We start from the raw sequence: 17,623 nt of genomic DNA on the forward strand, positions 1-17,623 counted from the left end.
TAAAAGTAAATCGAACTGTTTATTAGGGCTGCACGATATTGGAAAAAAATTGACATTGCAATATTTTGTTTTTCTGTGATTGTCATGGTTTTCGGCTTTTCTCTTAATGAATCAAACTTAGTCTGGAGGTTATGAATATCAGAAGAATATAGCCTACTATTGGAATAATTTCCAAAAAAGCAAAGACAGCCTGAAGCAAACCTATCTCAGTCTCTCCCCAGGACAAATCTAAAAGTGTCTGTCTTCTACACAATCTTTATACTGATTTTCTCTCCCCACCTCTAGGTGTTCTTGTTTTAACTTCGACCATTTTAGGATGTTTTCTCTTTACTGAGATGTTCAGTATATGTTTAGGTGCTCATGTTATTCTGGGCCCTGTTCCCTGCAATGCAAACACCTGTTTTTACACCACAGTTCTCTCTCCATATATTTAATCTCTTCTCAATGTTTGCATACATTGCCATGATGCTTCTTCATGATTTATATACAGTGCATCCGGAAAGTATTCATAGCGCTTCACTTTTTCATGTACATAAGTATTCACAGCCTTTACCGTGAAGCACTAAATTGAGCTCAGGTGCATTCTGTCTCCACTGATCATTCTTGAAATGTTTAGCAGCTTTATTGGAGTTCACCTGTGGTAAATTCAGTTGATTGGACATGATTTGGTGCATACATCAAGAAAAGGCATACATCTGTCTATATAAGGTCCCAGGGTTGACAGTGCATGTCAAAATTCAAACTAAATTCTCTGGTCTGATGAGTCTAAAATTGAACTCTTTAGAGTGAATGCCAGGCATTACGTTTAGAGTAAACCAGGCACCGCTCATCACCAGGCTAATATCATCCCTACAGTGAAGCATGGTGGTGGCAGCATCATGCTGTGGGAATGTTTTTCAGCAGCAGGAACTGGAAGACTAGTCAGGATAGAGGGAAAGATGAATGCAGCAATGTACAGAGACATCCTGAATGTAAACCTGCTTCAGAGTGCTCTTGACCTCAGACTGGGTCGACGGTTCATCTTCCAGCAGGACAATAACCCAAAGCACACTGCCAACATATCAATGGAGTGGCTTTACAAAAACTTAGTGAATGTCCTTGAGTGGCCCAGCCAGAGCCCAGACCTAAATCTTATTGAACATCTCTGGAGAGATTTGAAAATGACTGAACACCATCGCTTCACATCCAACCTGATAGAGCTTGAGAGGTACTGCAAGGAGGAATAGGCCAAAATTCCCAAAGACAGGTGTGCCAAGCTTGTAGGATCATATTCAAAAAGACTTGAGGCTGTAATTGCTGCCAAAGGATCATCAACAAAGTATTGATCAAAGGCTGTGAATACTGATGTACATGTGATTTTTCAGATCTTTTTAAAATAAATTTGCTACAATTTCAAAATATTTTTTCAATTGTCATTATGGGCTATTGTGTGTAGAATTTTGAGGAAATAAATGAATTTAATCCATGTTGGAATAAGGCTGTAACATAAAAAATGTGGAAAAAGTGAAGCGCTATGAATACTTTCCAGATGCACTGTATATATATGAAGTGAGAGTGACATGCAAATTATTTCACAATATGACTTTATTTGTAAAACAATCATAATTTTACACTGATTTAAAAGATTTTTTTAGAAGAGTGCATTTGCATAAAATATACAAAATTTATATATATATATATATATATATATATATATATATATATATATATATATATATATATATATATATATATATATATATATATATATATATATATATATATATATATAATTAATTAAATAGATAATAACAGATAGTAATGAAATAAACTGCTTTTTATGATTTTCTATGGAGTCTAACAGTATTAGACTACAGAAATTTGATAACCAAAGGTAACCAAGGTAACATTGTATAGTCTTCATTGTATAAATAAACAATTAATCTTTGTTAAAGTGACAAACTAACTTTATAATTTTTTGTTCCTAAATGGTTTAATTTTACTACATTTCAGTCACAGGGCTTAATAACACATCCCCCCAAAAAAATCTTTCACACTATTAGATTAGAGTTAAACTTTGCATGACTCCACAAATCACGTGTTCAGAACTGGCTCCTGGTTAATTATGATCCAAACCTGAGATTGTAGATCCTGCGATGTGACTATGGCAGATTTGCTATATCAGTGCTGAAATTATATATACAGCCCTATATGTGGTTGCAAAAGTGAAATAAATAAATGTGACTCTGGGCCATAAAACCCATCTTACTGCACATCTATTATAGGGAATAGCCAAAAACAGACTGTATGAGTCAAAATGATCTATTTTTATTTGATCCCAAAAATCATTACAATAAGTAAAGATCATGTTACTTAAAGGCATATTGTCCTTTATAAAAACCTAATTTTTGATTAGTAATATGCATTTTGTTATATTTAAAAAAGGATTTTCTCAATATTTAGATTTTTTTAACACGTCAGATTCTAGATTTTTCAAAGACTCTGTCCTATACTAACAAACATCAATTGAAAGATGATTTGTTGAGCTTTCGGGTGACGTATAAATCTCAATTTCCAATGACTGGTTTTGTGATGCAGGGTCACAGATGTACGTGTGAGTCTTCATTACAGACATTGCTTTTCTCAAACATTAAATGTTTCTGCTCAATGACAAATCACAACACAAACTCACTGTGATCTCTGAAGACAAGCAGAACGCAAGCAACAATCTTAAGAAGTTCAGCACACACCACAGCAGATGAAGCCAGGTAGAGCGGTCCTTCTGAGTGCAAAGTGCGGGAATAACGCATTGTCAGCACCAAGGAGGTGGTCTGGAACACCAGCACCCCCAGAGAGACATATTTCAGTCGGGATGAGGTGGAGATAGTGGAGGCCTCTGCTGAGCCAGAGACAGAGGACAGGGACGAGTGCCCCTGTTTAGTCTAATAGAGAGAAAGACATCAGAGAGCCGATTAACAACATTAGACATGGTATTAGGACACATCTGGACTTATATTTCATTCATTTTCTTTTCGGCTCAGTTCTTTTATTAATATGGGGTCGCCACAGCGGAATTAACCACCACCAACTTATCCAGCATATGTTTTATGCTGGATGCCCTTCCAGCTGCAACCCATCACTAGGAAACATCTATACACATTCATTCACACTCATACACAATTCAATTCACCATACGGCATGTCTTTGGACTTGTGGGGGAAAGCGGAGCACCCGGAGGAAACCCACGCGAACACAGGGAGAACATGCAAACTCCACACAGAGATGCCAACTGACCCAGCTGAGGCTTAAACCAGTGACCATCTTGCTGTGAGGCGATCGTGCTACCCACTGCGTCACTGTGAGGCCTATTTCACATATAAACCGTTCAGTTTTTTTAAATAAGTCATCAATTCTGCATAATTGAATAATTAAATTAAAAATCCAGCAAAAGCGGTGAAACACGGTTACAATTAAAAAATAAACGTATTTTAATTCTATTTAAAATGATTAATTTTATTTCTGAATAGAAACAACAATTATTTTCAGTATCACTGCTAGTCTTTAATTGTCACTTGATCTTCAGAAATCATTGGAGTTTGTTAATTTCTGCAAAAAACAAACAAACTTTTTTTAACTGATGTTCGTTTTATGAACATAAACATTAAAACATTTACAATTAGTCATTCAGCAGACGATTTTATCCAAAGCGACTTACAAATGAGGAAACTAATAAAAGAAAACTAATAATTTAACTAATAATTTAAAACCTAATCCTTTCGTAATACTTTACACGTCTTCACTGTCGGTTCAGTACAACCAGTTAATCCTGATAAAGTTATCAATTTCAACACTTTCGAAAAATAAAGTATTTCTAAACATAACTTAAACATTAGTGGATATATAAAAATGTAAAAAGGAGGAACTGGCAAATAATACGAAGACAAATATTTTTTATTCAACTTTTTGGCATCACAGTGTTTCCCTAACAGTCCAAAGACATGTGCTATAGATGAATTAGGTAAGCTAAACTGTCTGTAGTGTGTTTAAGTGTGTGAATGAGTGTATATGGGTGTTTTCCAGTTATGGGTTGCAGCTGGAAGGGCATCCGCAGCATAAAACATATGCTGGAAAAGTTGGCGATTCATTCTGCTGTGGCAACCCCAGGTTAATAAATGGACTAGGCCAAAAAGAAAATGAATGAATGAATATAAAACTTTTTTTAAATCAAATAAAGGCATCAGTTTCAGAAAGATAACTTTGAATAAATCACGAATGAACAAATAAAGCATATATTATGTCCACCAATGCTGCATAATTGTTTAATTTGATAAAAAAAATTAATCAAAGAAAAAAATGATGATTTTTGGAAACACTACCACAGTATTCATTGTCACTTGATCTTCAGAAATCATTGGAGTATTTTTGCTAAAAAAAAAAACAACATGTTTTCTAACTAATGTTCTTTTAATGAACAGAAATGTTAAACGAACCCCATTCATTTAAAAAATAATCCTTTTGTAATACTTTAATTGTCTTCACTGTTAATCCTGATAAAGTTATCAATTTCAACACTTTCAAAAAAATTAAGTATTTCTAAACATAACTTAAACATTAGTGGATATATAAAAATGTAAAAAGAAGGAACTGGTAAATAATAAGACAAATATTTTTTCATTTTAAGTAAACAACTTTTGGCGTAAGGGTGTTTCCCCTACAGTCCAAAGATATGTGGAATAGCTAAACTGTCCGTAGTGTATGTATGTTGTGTATGTGTGTGAATGAGTGTGTATAGATGTTTCGCAGTGATGGGTTGCAGCTGGAAGGGCATCCGCTGTGTAAAAAAATATGCTGGATAAGTTGGCGATTCATTCCGCCGGGGCAACCCCAGATTAATAAAGGCACTAAGCCGAATATAAATGAACATACAACTTTTTTTTTAATCTAATCAAAGCATCAGTTTCAGAAAGATAAATTTGAATAAATCACGAATGAACAAATTAAGCATATATTATGTCCACCAATGCTGCATAATTGTTTAATTTAATTAAAAACCCAGTAAAAGCTCTATTTATATATTTACAAAATATATTTTTTTGGTATTACTACTAAAGTCTTCATTGTCACTTGATCTTCAGAAATCATTAGGGTATGTTAATTTTACTTTTATTTACTTCTATTAAACAGAAACTTATCAAAAGAGTGACATGATTTTAAAAAATATTCCTTTTATAATATGTCTTCGCTGTCAGTTCAGATCAATCAGTTAATGATGAATAAAGTTATTAATTTTAATACGTGCAAAAAATAAACTATTACTTTGAACATTAGTGGTTTTATACAAACATAAAAAAGATGCCAAATAACACTAAGACAATTTCATTTAGATTTTAAGTATGAAACATTTTTAAAACACAATAAAGCAACAGTTTCAAAAAATATGAATTATGATTTACTTATCAGAATAAACTCATAATTCATCACTGCATTTTTAATTGAGCTTCAATGCATTCAAAAGACCATTAGATTTCGCTCAACATCAACAATATTGTCCATCCTTGACAATACAAAGTAAATCTGTCTTTTACAGTAAGAAAACGGCAGCAACTTTTAGCACTCATACATATTCATACACTCTAGTATCAGGCATTGAGAATCAACGTCTTTAAAATTAACGGTCACCAGCTTTCACGGGTCAATAATCTTCACTCACCCCCGTTAAACTCATTTTATCGGCGCCATTTGCTGTCTTCGCAACGTTTCCAAAAGCCTTCCACGTAAAGTAGCGAAATACCTGCTTGAAAAGTTGCTAAAAGCCTCTAGATGATGTCACGCGCTAATTAGCATATACGTTGCGTCACGGCGTCGAATCACCGCTTGCATATTTGCTTCTCTTGTCAGACAACGCTGCCCATTAATATTATATGCAGTTATGATTAATATTATATACAGCTTTATGAACAAAACGTTGGCTGGAATACCATACACATAAAACAATTCGGTTATATTAACGTGAGAAAATAATAAGGAAAAATTCCAAAATCTGCGCCTTTTTTAGTTAATCAAAACATAAAAAGAGCTAAATATATTTCAAATTAAGCACAAATATCTCCTTGTTAAAATAATTCTCACATTAACAACACTTTTTTCAAGAAAATATTAGAAGATACAGTATCCTATAGTGCAGATATAGACTGAATGATAGCATTACAACAGTCAATATTGAAGTGGATCGAAAAACGTCTTTAAAAATTGTCAAAAATGGCTGCTGTTCAATAATTTAAGTACATTTTTAATGAAAGATGGTAATTCAATTCAAATGTTGCTGTATTTTTCAGTAGAGGTCAATCTGAGCCACTCCCAGTGACACACACATACACACACACACACACACACACACACACACACACATACAGCCGGATGGAACAAGGATGTGAAATGGTGTTGTAATCCTGTCTATAATACAGTTCTGCTTTCACAATCGAAAACACTGTTTATTCAACAGCAGGTGGTAGAAGCACTGTGATAAAAATCAATGGAATGTCAAAGTCAATGAAAAAAAAAAGAGGTTAAAATTCATATGAAGGTAAATACCTTTACATCAGTGCAAATAAGACTTGGCAAACACATGGTTTGGGTGTGATGGAGAAAGCTAATGCACACACAGAGCACACAGACTGCCTTATGCAGCGATCAGCCTTGCGGTGAGAGGGACAAGCTCCACAATTCTGCTCTGTGTGCAGGAGTATGACAACTCAACAGCTCCTGGCCCTGCCTTCCCCTGCAGCCTACAAACTCGGAGACCAGGTTCTGGCCAGACACCAAATATAGTCTATTTTTTCTCCTGACAGAGCCACAGTCTACTGACTGAGCTAATGGCTTATTTCCTGGGGAGCCGATAAATGCTATTTCATTGTATATTTCATTACCCTGCTGAAAAATCCAGCTTAAACCAGCCTAGGCTGGTTGGCTGGTTTTAGCTGGTTGACCAGCCTGGTTTTAGAGGGGTTTTGGCCATTTCCAGGCTGGTTTCCAGCTATTTCCAGCCTGGTCTTAGCTGGTCAGGCTGGAAAATGACCAGCTAAATCCAGCTAAAACCAGCTTTACCAGCCTGGTTTAAGCTGGACATAGCTGGTTTAGGCTGGGCTCCCAGCCTGACTAGGCTGGTGAAGCTGGTTTTAGCTGGTCGTCTCCCAGCCTGACCAGCTAAGACCAGGCTGGAAATGGCTGGAAACCAGCCTGGAAGTGGCCAAAACCCCTCTAAAACCAGCCTGGTCGACCAGCTAAAACTAGCCAACCAGGCTAGGCTGGTTTAAGCTGGATTTTTCAGCAGGGTACTGTAGTAATGTTAAGACATATTTGATACATGATGCATTTACCCTCCCCTTCATTCAAATCAGTGATCCTCAACCTATTCATTATAAACTAAAAATATATATTCAATATAATATTATATTATATGATATAAATGGTAAAATATGAGATACATTCATCAAGAAATCCTGTGGCCCCCTGTTATTCACAGACAATGTTGTTCTGTTGGCTTCATTGGCAACATGGACCTTCAGCATGCACTGGAGCGATTTGCTGCAGAGTGTGACGTGGTTGGGAAGAGAATCAGCACCTCCAAGTCCGAGGCAATGGTGCTCCACCGGGAAAAGGGGGTTTGCCATCTCCAGGTAGGAGGAAAGTCCTTACCCCAGGGTGGAGGAGTTCAAGTATCTCTGGGTTTTGTTCACGAGTGATGGAACGTGAGATTGACAGGCGGATTGGTGCAGCGGCAGCAGTAATGGCCTCAATGTATCGGTCCGTTGTGGTAAAGAAGGAGCTGAGCCGAAAGGCAAAGCTCTCGATTTACCGGTCAATCTACGTTCCTACTCTCACCTATGGTCATGAGCTTTGGGTTATGACTGAAAGGATAAGATCTCGGATAGAAACAGCCGAAATGAGTTTCCTTCGAAGGGTAGCAGGGCGCACCCTTATAGATAGGATGAGGAGCGAGGAGGAACTTGGAGTAGAGACGCTGCTTCTCCACATCAAGAGAAGTCAGCTGAGGTGGCTCGGGCATTTGTTTCGGATGCCTCCTGGACGCCTACCTAGGGAGGTTTTCCAGGCATGTCCTACCGGAAGGAGGCCCCGGAGAAGACCCAGGAAACACTGGAGGGACTATGTCTCTCGGCTGGCATTGGAACACTTCGGGATCCCGGCGGAGGAGCTGGAGGAAGTGTCTGGGGAGAGAGAAGTTTGGGGTTCTCTCCTAAAACTGCTCCCCCCGTGACCCGGTCCCAGAAAAGCGGGTTAAAATGAATGAATGAATGAATGAATATATTCATAATATAAAAATGCTTTGTTTTGGGTCAAAATTGTCTTTGTTTGAGTCAAATATGGACAAACCCAACCATTGGGTTAATACTTTTTTTGACATTAAAATTCATGTACATTTCTTAACCCAGTTTTTGAGTTTGTCCATATTTGACCTAACTTTGGGTTAAAACAAACCAGCAGTTTTTAGAATGAAGGAATAAAATGCCATTTAAACGTTTAATAATTCAATAAGAGCAATTCATTCTTTACTCCTCAAGGTGGCAGTGTTTAATACGCAAAGGACATGATGTCTTCTTCAATTTTTATTTTATTATCATTTTTTGGCTCACTCATTACAAGAGACATTAAAAAAAGGTCAGAAAAATTTAAATTGGCTTTAATGCACAACAATATAAGCACCCCTGCCATTTGTTGGTAGCCATCAGCAATCAAAATCCCAACTTTGAAGATGCAGAGAGAAAATTAGAATACTACAGATGAGATTGTGAAATGAGCCATTTGCTAAATGTACAGGGGAAATGAGCTCTGACAAATGGCAGTGATAGGAAATTGTCTGCTCAAAACCTTCCAAGCTCCAAAAGGTAATGAAATATGATTTATTTTATGCTTTTGCAATCGACAATAAAGCATGAAGACTCTCTTGTTTTATGGTACTGCAATTACATGCTCCCAAATTTGTGCAAACCAAGTAGGGCCTAAATGAACTAAATTAGAACACAATTATGTGTCATTAGCAAACTAAACTGCTGGTTACTTTAAAACTATAACCTTCATCCGGGAGATGGCAGATTTATGCCTGATTTAGGCAGAAAAAAAATTGTTGTTGTCAAACATTGTTGCAGTCAAACATTTATTATTTCTAATATATATATATATAGTATTTTATTAAGTATATTAAGTTGTGACTGCTGCATTTTGGTAAGACATTTGGTATTTTGGTATATGATTTTAAAATACATTTAAATTTATTTTTGCCCAACCCTAAGCTTTTATGTCACGGAATAATTTAAATGCCATTGAAGTCAATGTAAATAACCAAAACTCCAAAAACAAACATTTCCTAAAAAATAAAAGTAAAACTTTAACATCAATCCTTCATATATTAAAGATTCAAACAAATCGATTATACTATTTTAAAACATATTTAATAACTATTTTTAACACCAATGACCCTTCCTAAAAGAAAAAAACAAACATAAAATGCATTAAAACTTTGGATCAAAGTATCTGTCTTTAAGCTTTAAACTAATCTACTGTATACTGTATATAGCATAATGCCAAAAGTTGATAATTACCAATTTAAACATTCAAAATAAAAATGCACATTCTAGAAATGGACCAAAAAAAATCCATGACTAATCTGCCACTTACAAGTGTAATGCTCCTTTCTCAACTCACCTAAATTTCTTAAGTAATTCTTATGAACAGGTAGGCACTTCTGTACTTTACATTGTGACTGTAAAAATATGCTGTTCATAACTTGAGAGCCATGGGATAGGATAGTCATTGAGAGCTGTGAGGTCATAATAAAGGGCTAATAAAGATGCACAGTTCACAATCTCTCCAAATGTAAGTCATACAATACTGTTCATCTACAATTTTATAGGGTTGGGCTGATAAACGATATCATATCAAATTGCAATAAAATGTATGTTGTTAATAATAATGACAATATGGCTCTTGACATTTTTACTTGATATTGAGAGCCAATCACAACACAGAAATATGCAACAATAGCCAATCAGCATGCAGCATGCACAAAGTCCAAAGGCTGTACCAAACCTGAAATCAATTGTGTCATCCTTCATGGCCGTTACCCCTCATGAAAGTTTTCCAAAACAAGCAATGACTTATCAAGGCTGTTTCATACTTTCCAGCAAAAGAAATCATGCCCCTAAGCAAAGAGGAACAAGACAGGTTTAGAAAATGAGTAAAAGTGCTTGACTTCCCGTACAAACCGCTATTTGAGAATCAACAGACTACTATTCCTGGCAATAAAAAGAAAGCTAGTGTAAGATTTGAGAAATCTCACATACTTTTATGCATCCACATGGACAATGCAAACATCTACATCCACACCCCATGGAGGGGGAATGTGGGAAAAACTCTCACCAGCAATCCCTTCCCTTCCCCTACTCTTCCTCCTCACACAAATTGCACCTTTGGCAGTAATTACAGCCTCAAGTCTTTTTGAATATGATGCCACAAGCTTGGCACACCTGTCTTTGGGAATTTTTGCCCATTCCTCTTTGCAGAACCTCTCAAGCTCTATCAGGTTTGATGGGAAGCAACGGTGTACAGCCATTTTCAGATCTCTCCAGAGATGTTCAATAAGATTTAGTTCTGGGCTCTGGCTAAGCCACTCAAGGACATTCACCAAGTTGTTGTGAAGCTACTCCATTGATATTTTGATGGTGTGCTTTGGGTCATTGTCCTGCTGGAAGATGAACCGTTGCTCCATGAGGTCAAGAGCACTCTGAAGCAGGTTTTCATTCAGGATGTCTCTGTACTTTGCTGCATTCATTTTTCCCTCTATCCTGACTAGTCTTCCAGTTCCTGCTGCTGAAAAACATCCCCACAGCATGATGCTGCCATCACCATGCTTTACTGTAGGGATGGTATTAGCCTGGTGATGAGCGGTGCCTGTTTTTTTTTTTTAAACGTAACGCCTGGCATTCACTCCAAAGACTTCAATTTTAGTGTCATTAGACCAGAGAATTTAGTTTTCAGGCGGGCAGTGGCTTCCGTCTGGCCACTCTACCATACAGGCCTGATTGGTTGATTGCTGCACAGATGGTTGTCCTTCTGTAAGGTTCTCCTCTCTCCACAGAAGAACGCTGAAGCTCAGACAGAGTGACCATTGGGTTATTGATCACCTCCCTGACTTAGGCCCTTCTCCCCCGATCACTCAGCTTAGATGGCCGGCCAGCTCTAGGAGGAGTCCTGGTGGTTCCAAAGATCTTCCACTTATGGATGGAGGCCACTGTGCTCATTGGAACTTTCAGAGCAGCAGAATTTTTTCTGTAACCTTCCCCAGCCTTGTGCCTAGAGACAATCCTGTCTCAGAGGTCTACAGACAATTCCTTTGTCTTCATGCTTGGTTTGTGCTTTGACATGCACTGTCAACCCTGGGACCTTATATAGATAGATGTATGCCTTTTATGTAATAGTTACGAGTAAAGACAAAAGGTTCAAACATTCATCTACATTGAAATATTGATCTTCTTAATGTTTTATGATTGGAGTCAGATAAAATGAAAGATAAATATATTAATATTCTAAACCACCTCATTTTCAAATTAGAGTCAGATATGGGTTAAAGTTAAACTAAAACAACATTATGCACTGGAAAGGCCGAACACACATGAAACTTTCATCCACCAGTGGACACCTTCACTGGGCCAACTGGGTGGACCTTACAATAGTTTTACAAATTGTCACCACTTGCTAGAAATCATTTATTTTATGTTAAAGTTTTGCACATTTAAAATACCTCTAAAAGCCAGACACTAAACAAATATATCTTTTTAGCAGGGTGGGAGATGGAGGGGGATCTCTAATTGTGTTCCAAGTGAGCACAAACTATTTACAATAGTTTTATCTTTACATTTTACACATATACTCTCATGTACTCATTTTAATTAACTTTTATGGATTTATTTATTTTAGTATTTGTTTTAAGGCCAAGTGATTTTAAAATGTAATTTAATGACCTCTCTAATTGTTGTGTTGGGAGACTTAAAGCTGGAAGTATTATTGACTCATTTCGGAATATATATATATATATATATATATATATATATATATATATATATATATATATATATATATATAATGTCGTTATTGTTCAATGTAGAATTATCTAGATCACTGTAACACGGGGAGTGACAGAGTCAACTGAAGTTTAGGATCCACGTACAGGTTTATTCAAAGTCAGGGAAGCAATGGTCAACACAGGTGCAAACAGATGTATAAAGGCAGTCCAGAGTCGTAGTCAAACACAGGCGAAAGGTCGGTAGACAGGCGGCAGACAAGGAGAAAGGGAAACCAGGCAAAGATCAAAAACACGGAGGAACAAGACTAAAGGACACGCGTTGTAATGTCACTTACAGTTAACAAGACTCGGCAATGGAGGTGAGAGTGTGAGCTGTATAGTGTCTGTAATCAGTCTAGAAACTGCAACAGCTGTGGGAGTCTAATCAGTGGAAATGAGGAAGCATGTGTGTGTGTGTGAACGGAGTGCATGTATGAATATGTAGTCCTTGAAAGGCGGATTTGTAGTCCATAGGTTATTGTGTGTGAGATCCAGCGATCTAGGAAGTTACAATCGCTGGTGAACGTGACAATCACATTTTTGACATATCGCCCAGCCCTAATTAATACTGTGAATACAGACACAAAGTTAAAACATTGTCCTGGGCAAACATTCTGTTTCAAAGGGACAACAAATGGATCATTTCAAACTTTCTTAATTCCCACAAACAACAAAGGGAATGTAGCATACAGATACTGTTCAGTCTACCCGTGTATGTCCTGACAGGTTGGACAGCATTTTTGGTTATCTATGTTTAAAAATAGATTAGTTACAGTAACTGCGCAGCTGAAACCTGACAGTGCAGTTTGAGTACCTGCATTTAACTCTGATAAGTCTGATAAGTAAGAAGTTTAGGTTTCCAAAATAACAACAACCCCCTTCACATTTATTTGAGAGATAACTGAATATTCAAATGGAACAAATAAAAAGTCACAGCAAATGAATATAGGGTGTAAGATGCAAACTGTATTTTCTTCACTTTGTAATCAACAATACATGAAAACCTGTTATTCGCAGTCTACATCATACCTCTGCTGATTTAATAAGAAAAGGGTTTCTGGCACAACAACAATGTGTGGAGTTTGCATTTTCTCCCCATGTTTGTGAGGTGTTTCCTCTGGGTGTTCTGTTTTTCCACAAGGTACAAAGACATGTGATATTGGTTAATTGGATTAAATAAATTGGCCTTAGTGTGTGAGAATAAAGTGGCCAGAGAAACTAGGGGATCGATCAGATCAGAAATGTCAGTGAGGCCTTCTAGTATAAAGGCCTTTAATCCATTTTACTAAATACTTTTATTCTAAATTGAAGAACCAGAATACAGGAAGCAATACATGAAGCAAATGGGTCATTTTTCAAAAATGGGGTAAGTAGAAAAAATTGAGAATATAAAAATTCTGAATAGTAGGTGACAGACGACGGAAGACTAAATGTATTTGTCATGACAGAGATTGGTGGTTTGCTGGGGACTCTAACCCTAAACTTAAAGGGTTGCTGGGGACTCTAACCCTAAACATTTACTGTGATAAATTTTCCACTAACGTCCATTCAGACACTCCTGTCTTAAAGAGGAAATGAAGCACTCAGTCAAGTTTACATTGTTTTGTACATTGAATTCCACTTTATTCATTCATTAATTTTCTTTTCAGCTTAGTTTATTAATCTAGGGTCGCCAGAGAGGAATGAACTGCCAACTTATCCAGCACATGTTTTACACAGCAGATCCTCTTCCAGCTGCAACTCACCACTGGGAAACACCCATACACTTCCATTCACCCACATACACTACGGACAGTTTAGCTTACCCAATTCACCTATAGCGCATGTCTTTGGACTTGTGGAGGAAATTGGAGCACCAGTGAGAACACAGGGCGAACATACAAACTCGACACAGAAATGCCACTTGACCCAGCCGTGGCTCGAATCAGCAACCTTCTTGCTGTGAGGTAAGAGCTCTACCCACAGCGCCACCGTGCTGCCCGATTCCACTTTAATAAAATATATATTAAACAAACTCTATTAATATAACCATTTAGAAGAAAACGTCATGTTTTACTATAGCTTTTAGACCTAGGGTGCCGCCATCTTGGAATATTGCTGTGTCTGACATCACAGGGTTGGTTCCGTTCCCTCAGCTGAACAGATACAGTGGAAATAATGGACTGAACACGGAGATTGTAAAGCCTAATTAAACCCAATGTGTGAAGTTGTGGACGTGGAGCTGAAGAGTGGACCAAAGCACATCAAATGATCGGTAATTAAAAGGGAAAAATTGAAAAAATTTATGAAGAGTTTAGATGCAAAAGCCTCTAAACGCCATGTGAAATTGTCCTCTAAAATGAGCATTTTCATCAGGCTCCTGTGTGTACGTTCTGTAATACCACTTTTATGGCAAAGAATTCAATACTATCCCCTGAATAATCTGCATTTATTTTGTAATGTTCAGGTAAAAATAGAGTCTGATTTATTTAAAAAGTGTGTAACATTTGGCATAAACAATCCCAAAAAATAATACATTAAAAAGTATGCAATGAATTTACCCATACCTTTACGTCAAACAAGTCTATAAATCTTTGATTTCAAAATGATTCAATATTCTGTATAAAATGCTATATAGTAGCCATTTACAATAGGCGATTGGGAGTAATCTGCAGTAGTTGACCGGGGGACGGAGGGAATACATCCCCTCATTTTTATTATTAATTATATGATTAATAATGATATGAACATAAACTTTTGAATCTCATTCAGCTGAAACTAATTCAATTTTCCTGGTCTATCACTATCATGATACCAATTTTTTTCTCTATTTGAATACAGAAAACTCAATATAACCTATTGTATTGCATGTCCATTGGTGTTATCTGTGAGTCATGGTCAAAATATATGATAGATCAGTGGTGTATTCGGGGCTATACGCACGTATACTCAGTATGCTTACTTTTTTCCACGAGCTGTTTGGGTATTACCACTTCTGAGGATCAATAATTGCGTATACGCTCGGTATACTCACTTGTTTTTCTGATTAAACTTCCCTAATTTATATGTATTCACGTCCCCTTTAACTGTATACAGTATACCAAATGTTTTTTTAACTCTCATCATAATTTGTTGCAACTTTGGCCATTCCCCTCCCCCTGACGACCGCAGCAGCTGTAAGAAAATTTCGTGAGTTTTTCGAAGACCACAAGTCAACTGAATGGCGATGCCTCGCTGAAACGCTCAGGTAAATTGAGAAAATAGCATGGGCGTTGCTTTAGCCCTCCAATATTTCTATTCAGCCCCCCCCAAAAAGTTTAGCTCATTAACTGTACACTACTACAAGGTCGCCTCAGTCTCCTTTAACTTTGATATGAATACTGATAGCTAACGTAGCTAAACATAAATCATTAAATAGGATTAGACTATTAGCATCTCCCTTTAAAACGAACAAATTTGTTTACATCTTTTTAAATGGATAGTTCTCCCAAAAAATGAAAAGTTTTCATCATTTACTCAACCTTTACTTGTTCCAAACCGGTTTGTCTTTTTTCCCTTCAGTTGAACACAAAAGAAGATATTTTGAAGAAAGCTGGAAGCCTGTCACCATTGACAAAGTATTTCTTTTTCCTTTCGTGGAAGTTAATAGTTCCACGTAACTGAAGTTAAAAATTTTTTTTAAAAAAATTATATATATATATATATATATATATATATACATATATATATATATATATACATATATATACATATATATATATATATATATATATATATATACATATATATAAATATAAATATATATGTGTATATATGTATATATATATATATATATATGTATATATATGTATATATATATATATATATGTATATATATGTATATATATATATATATATATGTATATATATGTATATATATACATATATATACATATATATATATATAATATATATATATATATATATATGTATATATATATAATATATATATATATATATATATGTATATATATATAATATATATATATATATATATATATATATATATATATATATATATATTATATATATACATATTATATATATATATTATATATATATATATATATATATACATATATATACATATATATATATATATACATATATATACATATATATATACATATATGTATGTATGTATGTATGTATGTATGTATGTATGTATGTATGTATGTATATGTATATATATATATATATATATATATATATATATATATATATATATATATATATATATATATATATATATATGTATATATATATATATATATATATATATATATGTATATATATATATATATATATATATATATATGTATATATATATATATATATATATATATATATATATATATATATATATATATATATATATATATATATATATATATATATATATATATATATAGCTAATGAATCAAAGAAACATTGACTTTCGTCGTTTCTTTGCCTACTTTCATTTAAAATTTGGGTCGGGTGTAATAGTACACCACCTTTTTTATAGGACTACACCACTGTGATAGATAAAATAGATTATGTTATATATTATTTTGTTCAGAAGAAAAATTGTTCAGTAAATAAAATGTGAATCAGTATATTAGTTTGATTCTTGAAAACCTTGGTGTTACCTCACTCGGTTAGGAGTTTACTGAAGTTTTAAGAGTTTCTAAATTTTGAATGTTTCTGGTTTGCAGATATCAGTGTAGGTTTGATTTCCCCCAAACAAAACCTCTGTCTTGCCAATGAAGTCGCCATCTGCATTCTGCAGGTAACGTCGAATAAAGATACTCTGCGTCATTTGATAATACCAGGAAAGGAAACATTCGCAAAGCTAAAAATGTTTGTTCGTAGTTTATAGGTTTAGCTGGTACTGAATCCGAAAATCAAACTTTCAGTTAGCTTTCCGTGTATACTTTAGGCTTTAAATGCAAATCGCTGTCATGATTGAATTTCCAAATAGCACAGGCTAATGTTGTAATATTGTATAAGTCTGTCAAGAGGTTTAAATTTGTACTGTAGCCTACCTGTTCAAGGCTCAGACACGCCGTCCAATGGATGGATATGATCGCCATTGCATATAAAACAATCACTTCCTTTACCTCACTGCAAAGATGAAACTGGTTTGATAGTGATTTATGTCGTATCAGTTTTCCTGGAAGTCATGTCAAATGGAAAATTTGTTTGCAGTGACATGATGGCTTTGATAAATTCTGAAACGTTTAACCTACATCAGCGCAAAATCCGTCTAATTTTATCAGATTAAATACTGCAGCTACGTGTAGCCAAAGTTTTTAAACGAAGCTGTATCGTGATTTTTGCTACTTAATTTATTGTTTTATTTGGTCGTTTTATATATTTTGTGATTTATAATTTTAAGTAAAATATGTTATAGCTTTGTTCTTTTATTTTGGAAATCTCATGTTGATCAGTTGGATTCTGTAAAAGTCGCTTTGGATAAAAGCGTAATGTATTTATTTATTTATTTAT

The 17,623-nt window shown here is 35.1% G+C and overlaps 1 protein-coding gene across 2 annotated transcripts in view; it reads right to left on the minus strand.

Annotated features, from left to right (window-relative positions):
* Positions 1–17,227, minus strand: part of slc35a3b (solute carrier family 35 member A3b) — a 43,963-nt gene extending 26,736 nt beyond the window's left edge. The window contains exons 1-2 of one of the 2 annotated variants that reach the window (XM_056471560.1): positions 17,161–17,227; positions 2,672–2,921 (exon numbers count right to left, since the gene is read on the minus strand). In XM_056471560.1, the coding sequence (XP_056327535.1) occupies positions 2,672–2,921; positions 17,161–17,208 (298 nt within the window). In that variant the 5' untranslated portion in view covers positions 17,209–17,227. Of the gene's footprint in view, positions 1–2,671; positions 2,922–5,689; positions 5,780–17,160 lie in introns of those variants that run through there. The other variant, XM_056471568.1, reaches the window with a different exon arrangement.
* Between the last annotated feature and the right edge of the window lie 396 nt (positions 17,228–17,623).

The sequence above is a fragment of the Danio aesculapii genome, chromosome 2 (assembly GCF_903798145.1).
Source record: "Danio aesculapii chromosome 2, fDanAes4.1, whole genome shotgun sequence".
Classification (NCBI taxonomy): Eukaryota; Metazoa; Chordata; class Actinopteri; order Cypriniformes; family Danionidae; genus Danio; species Danio aesculapii.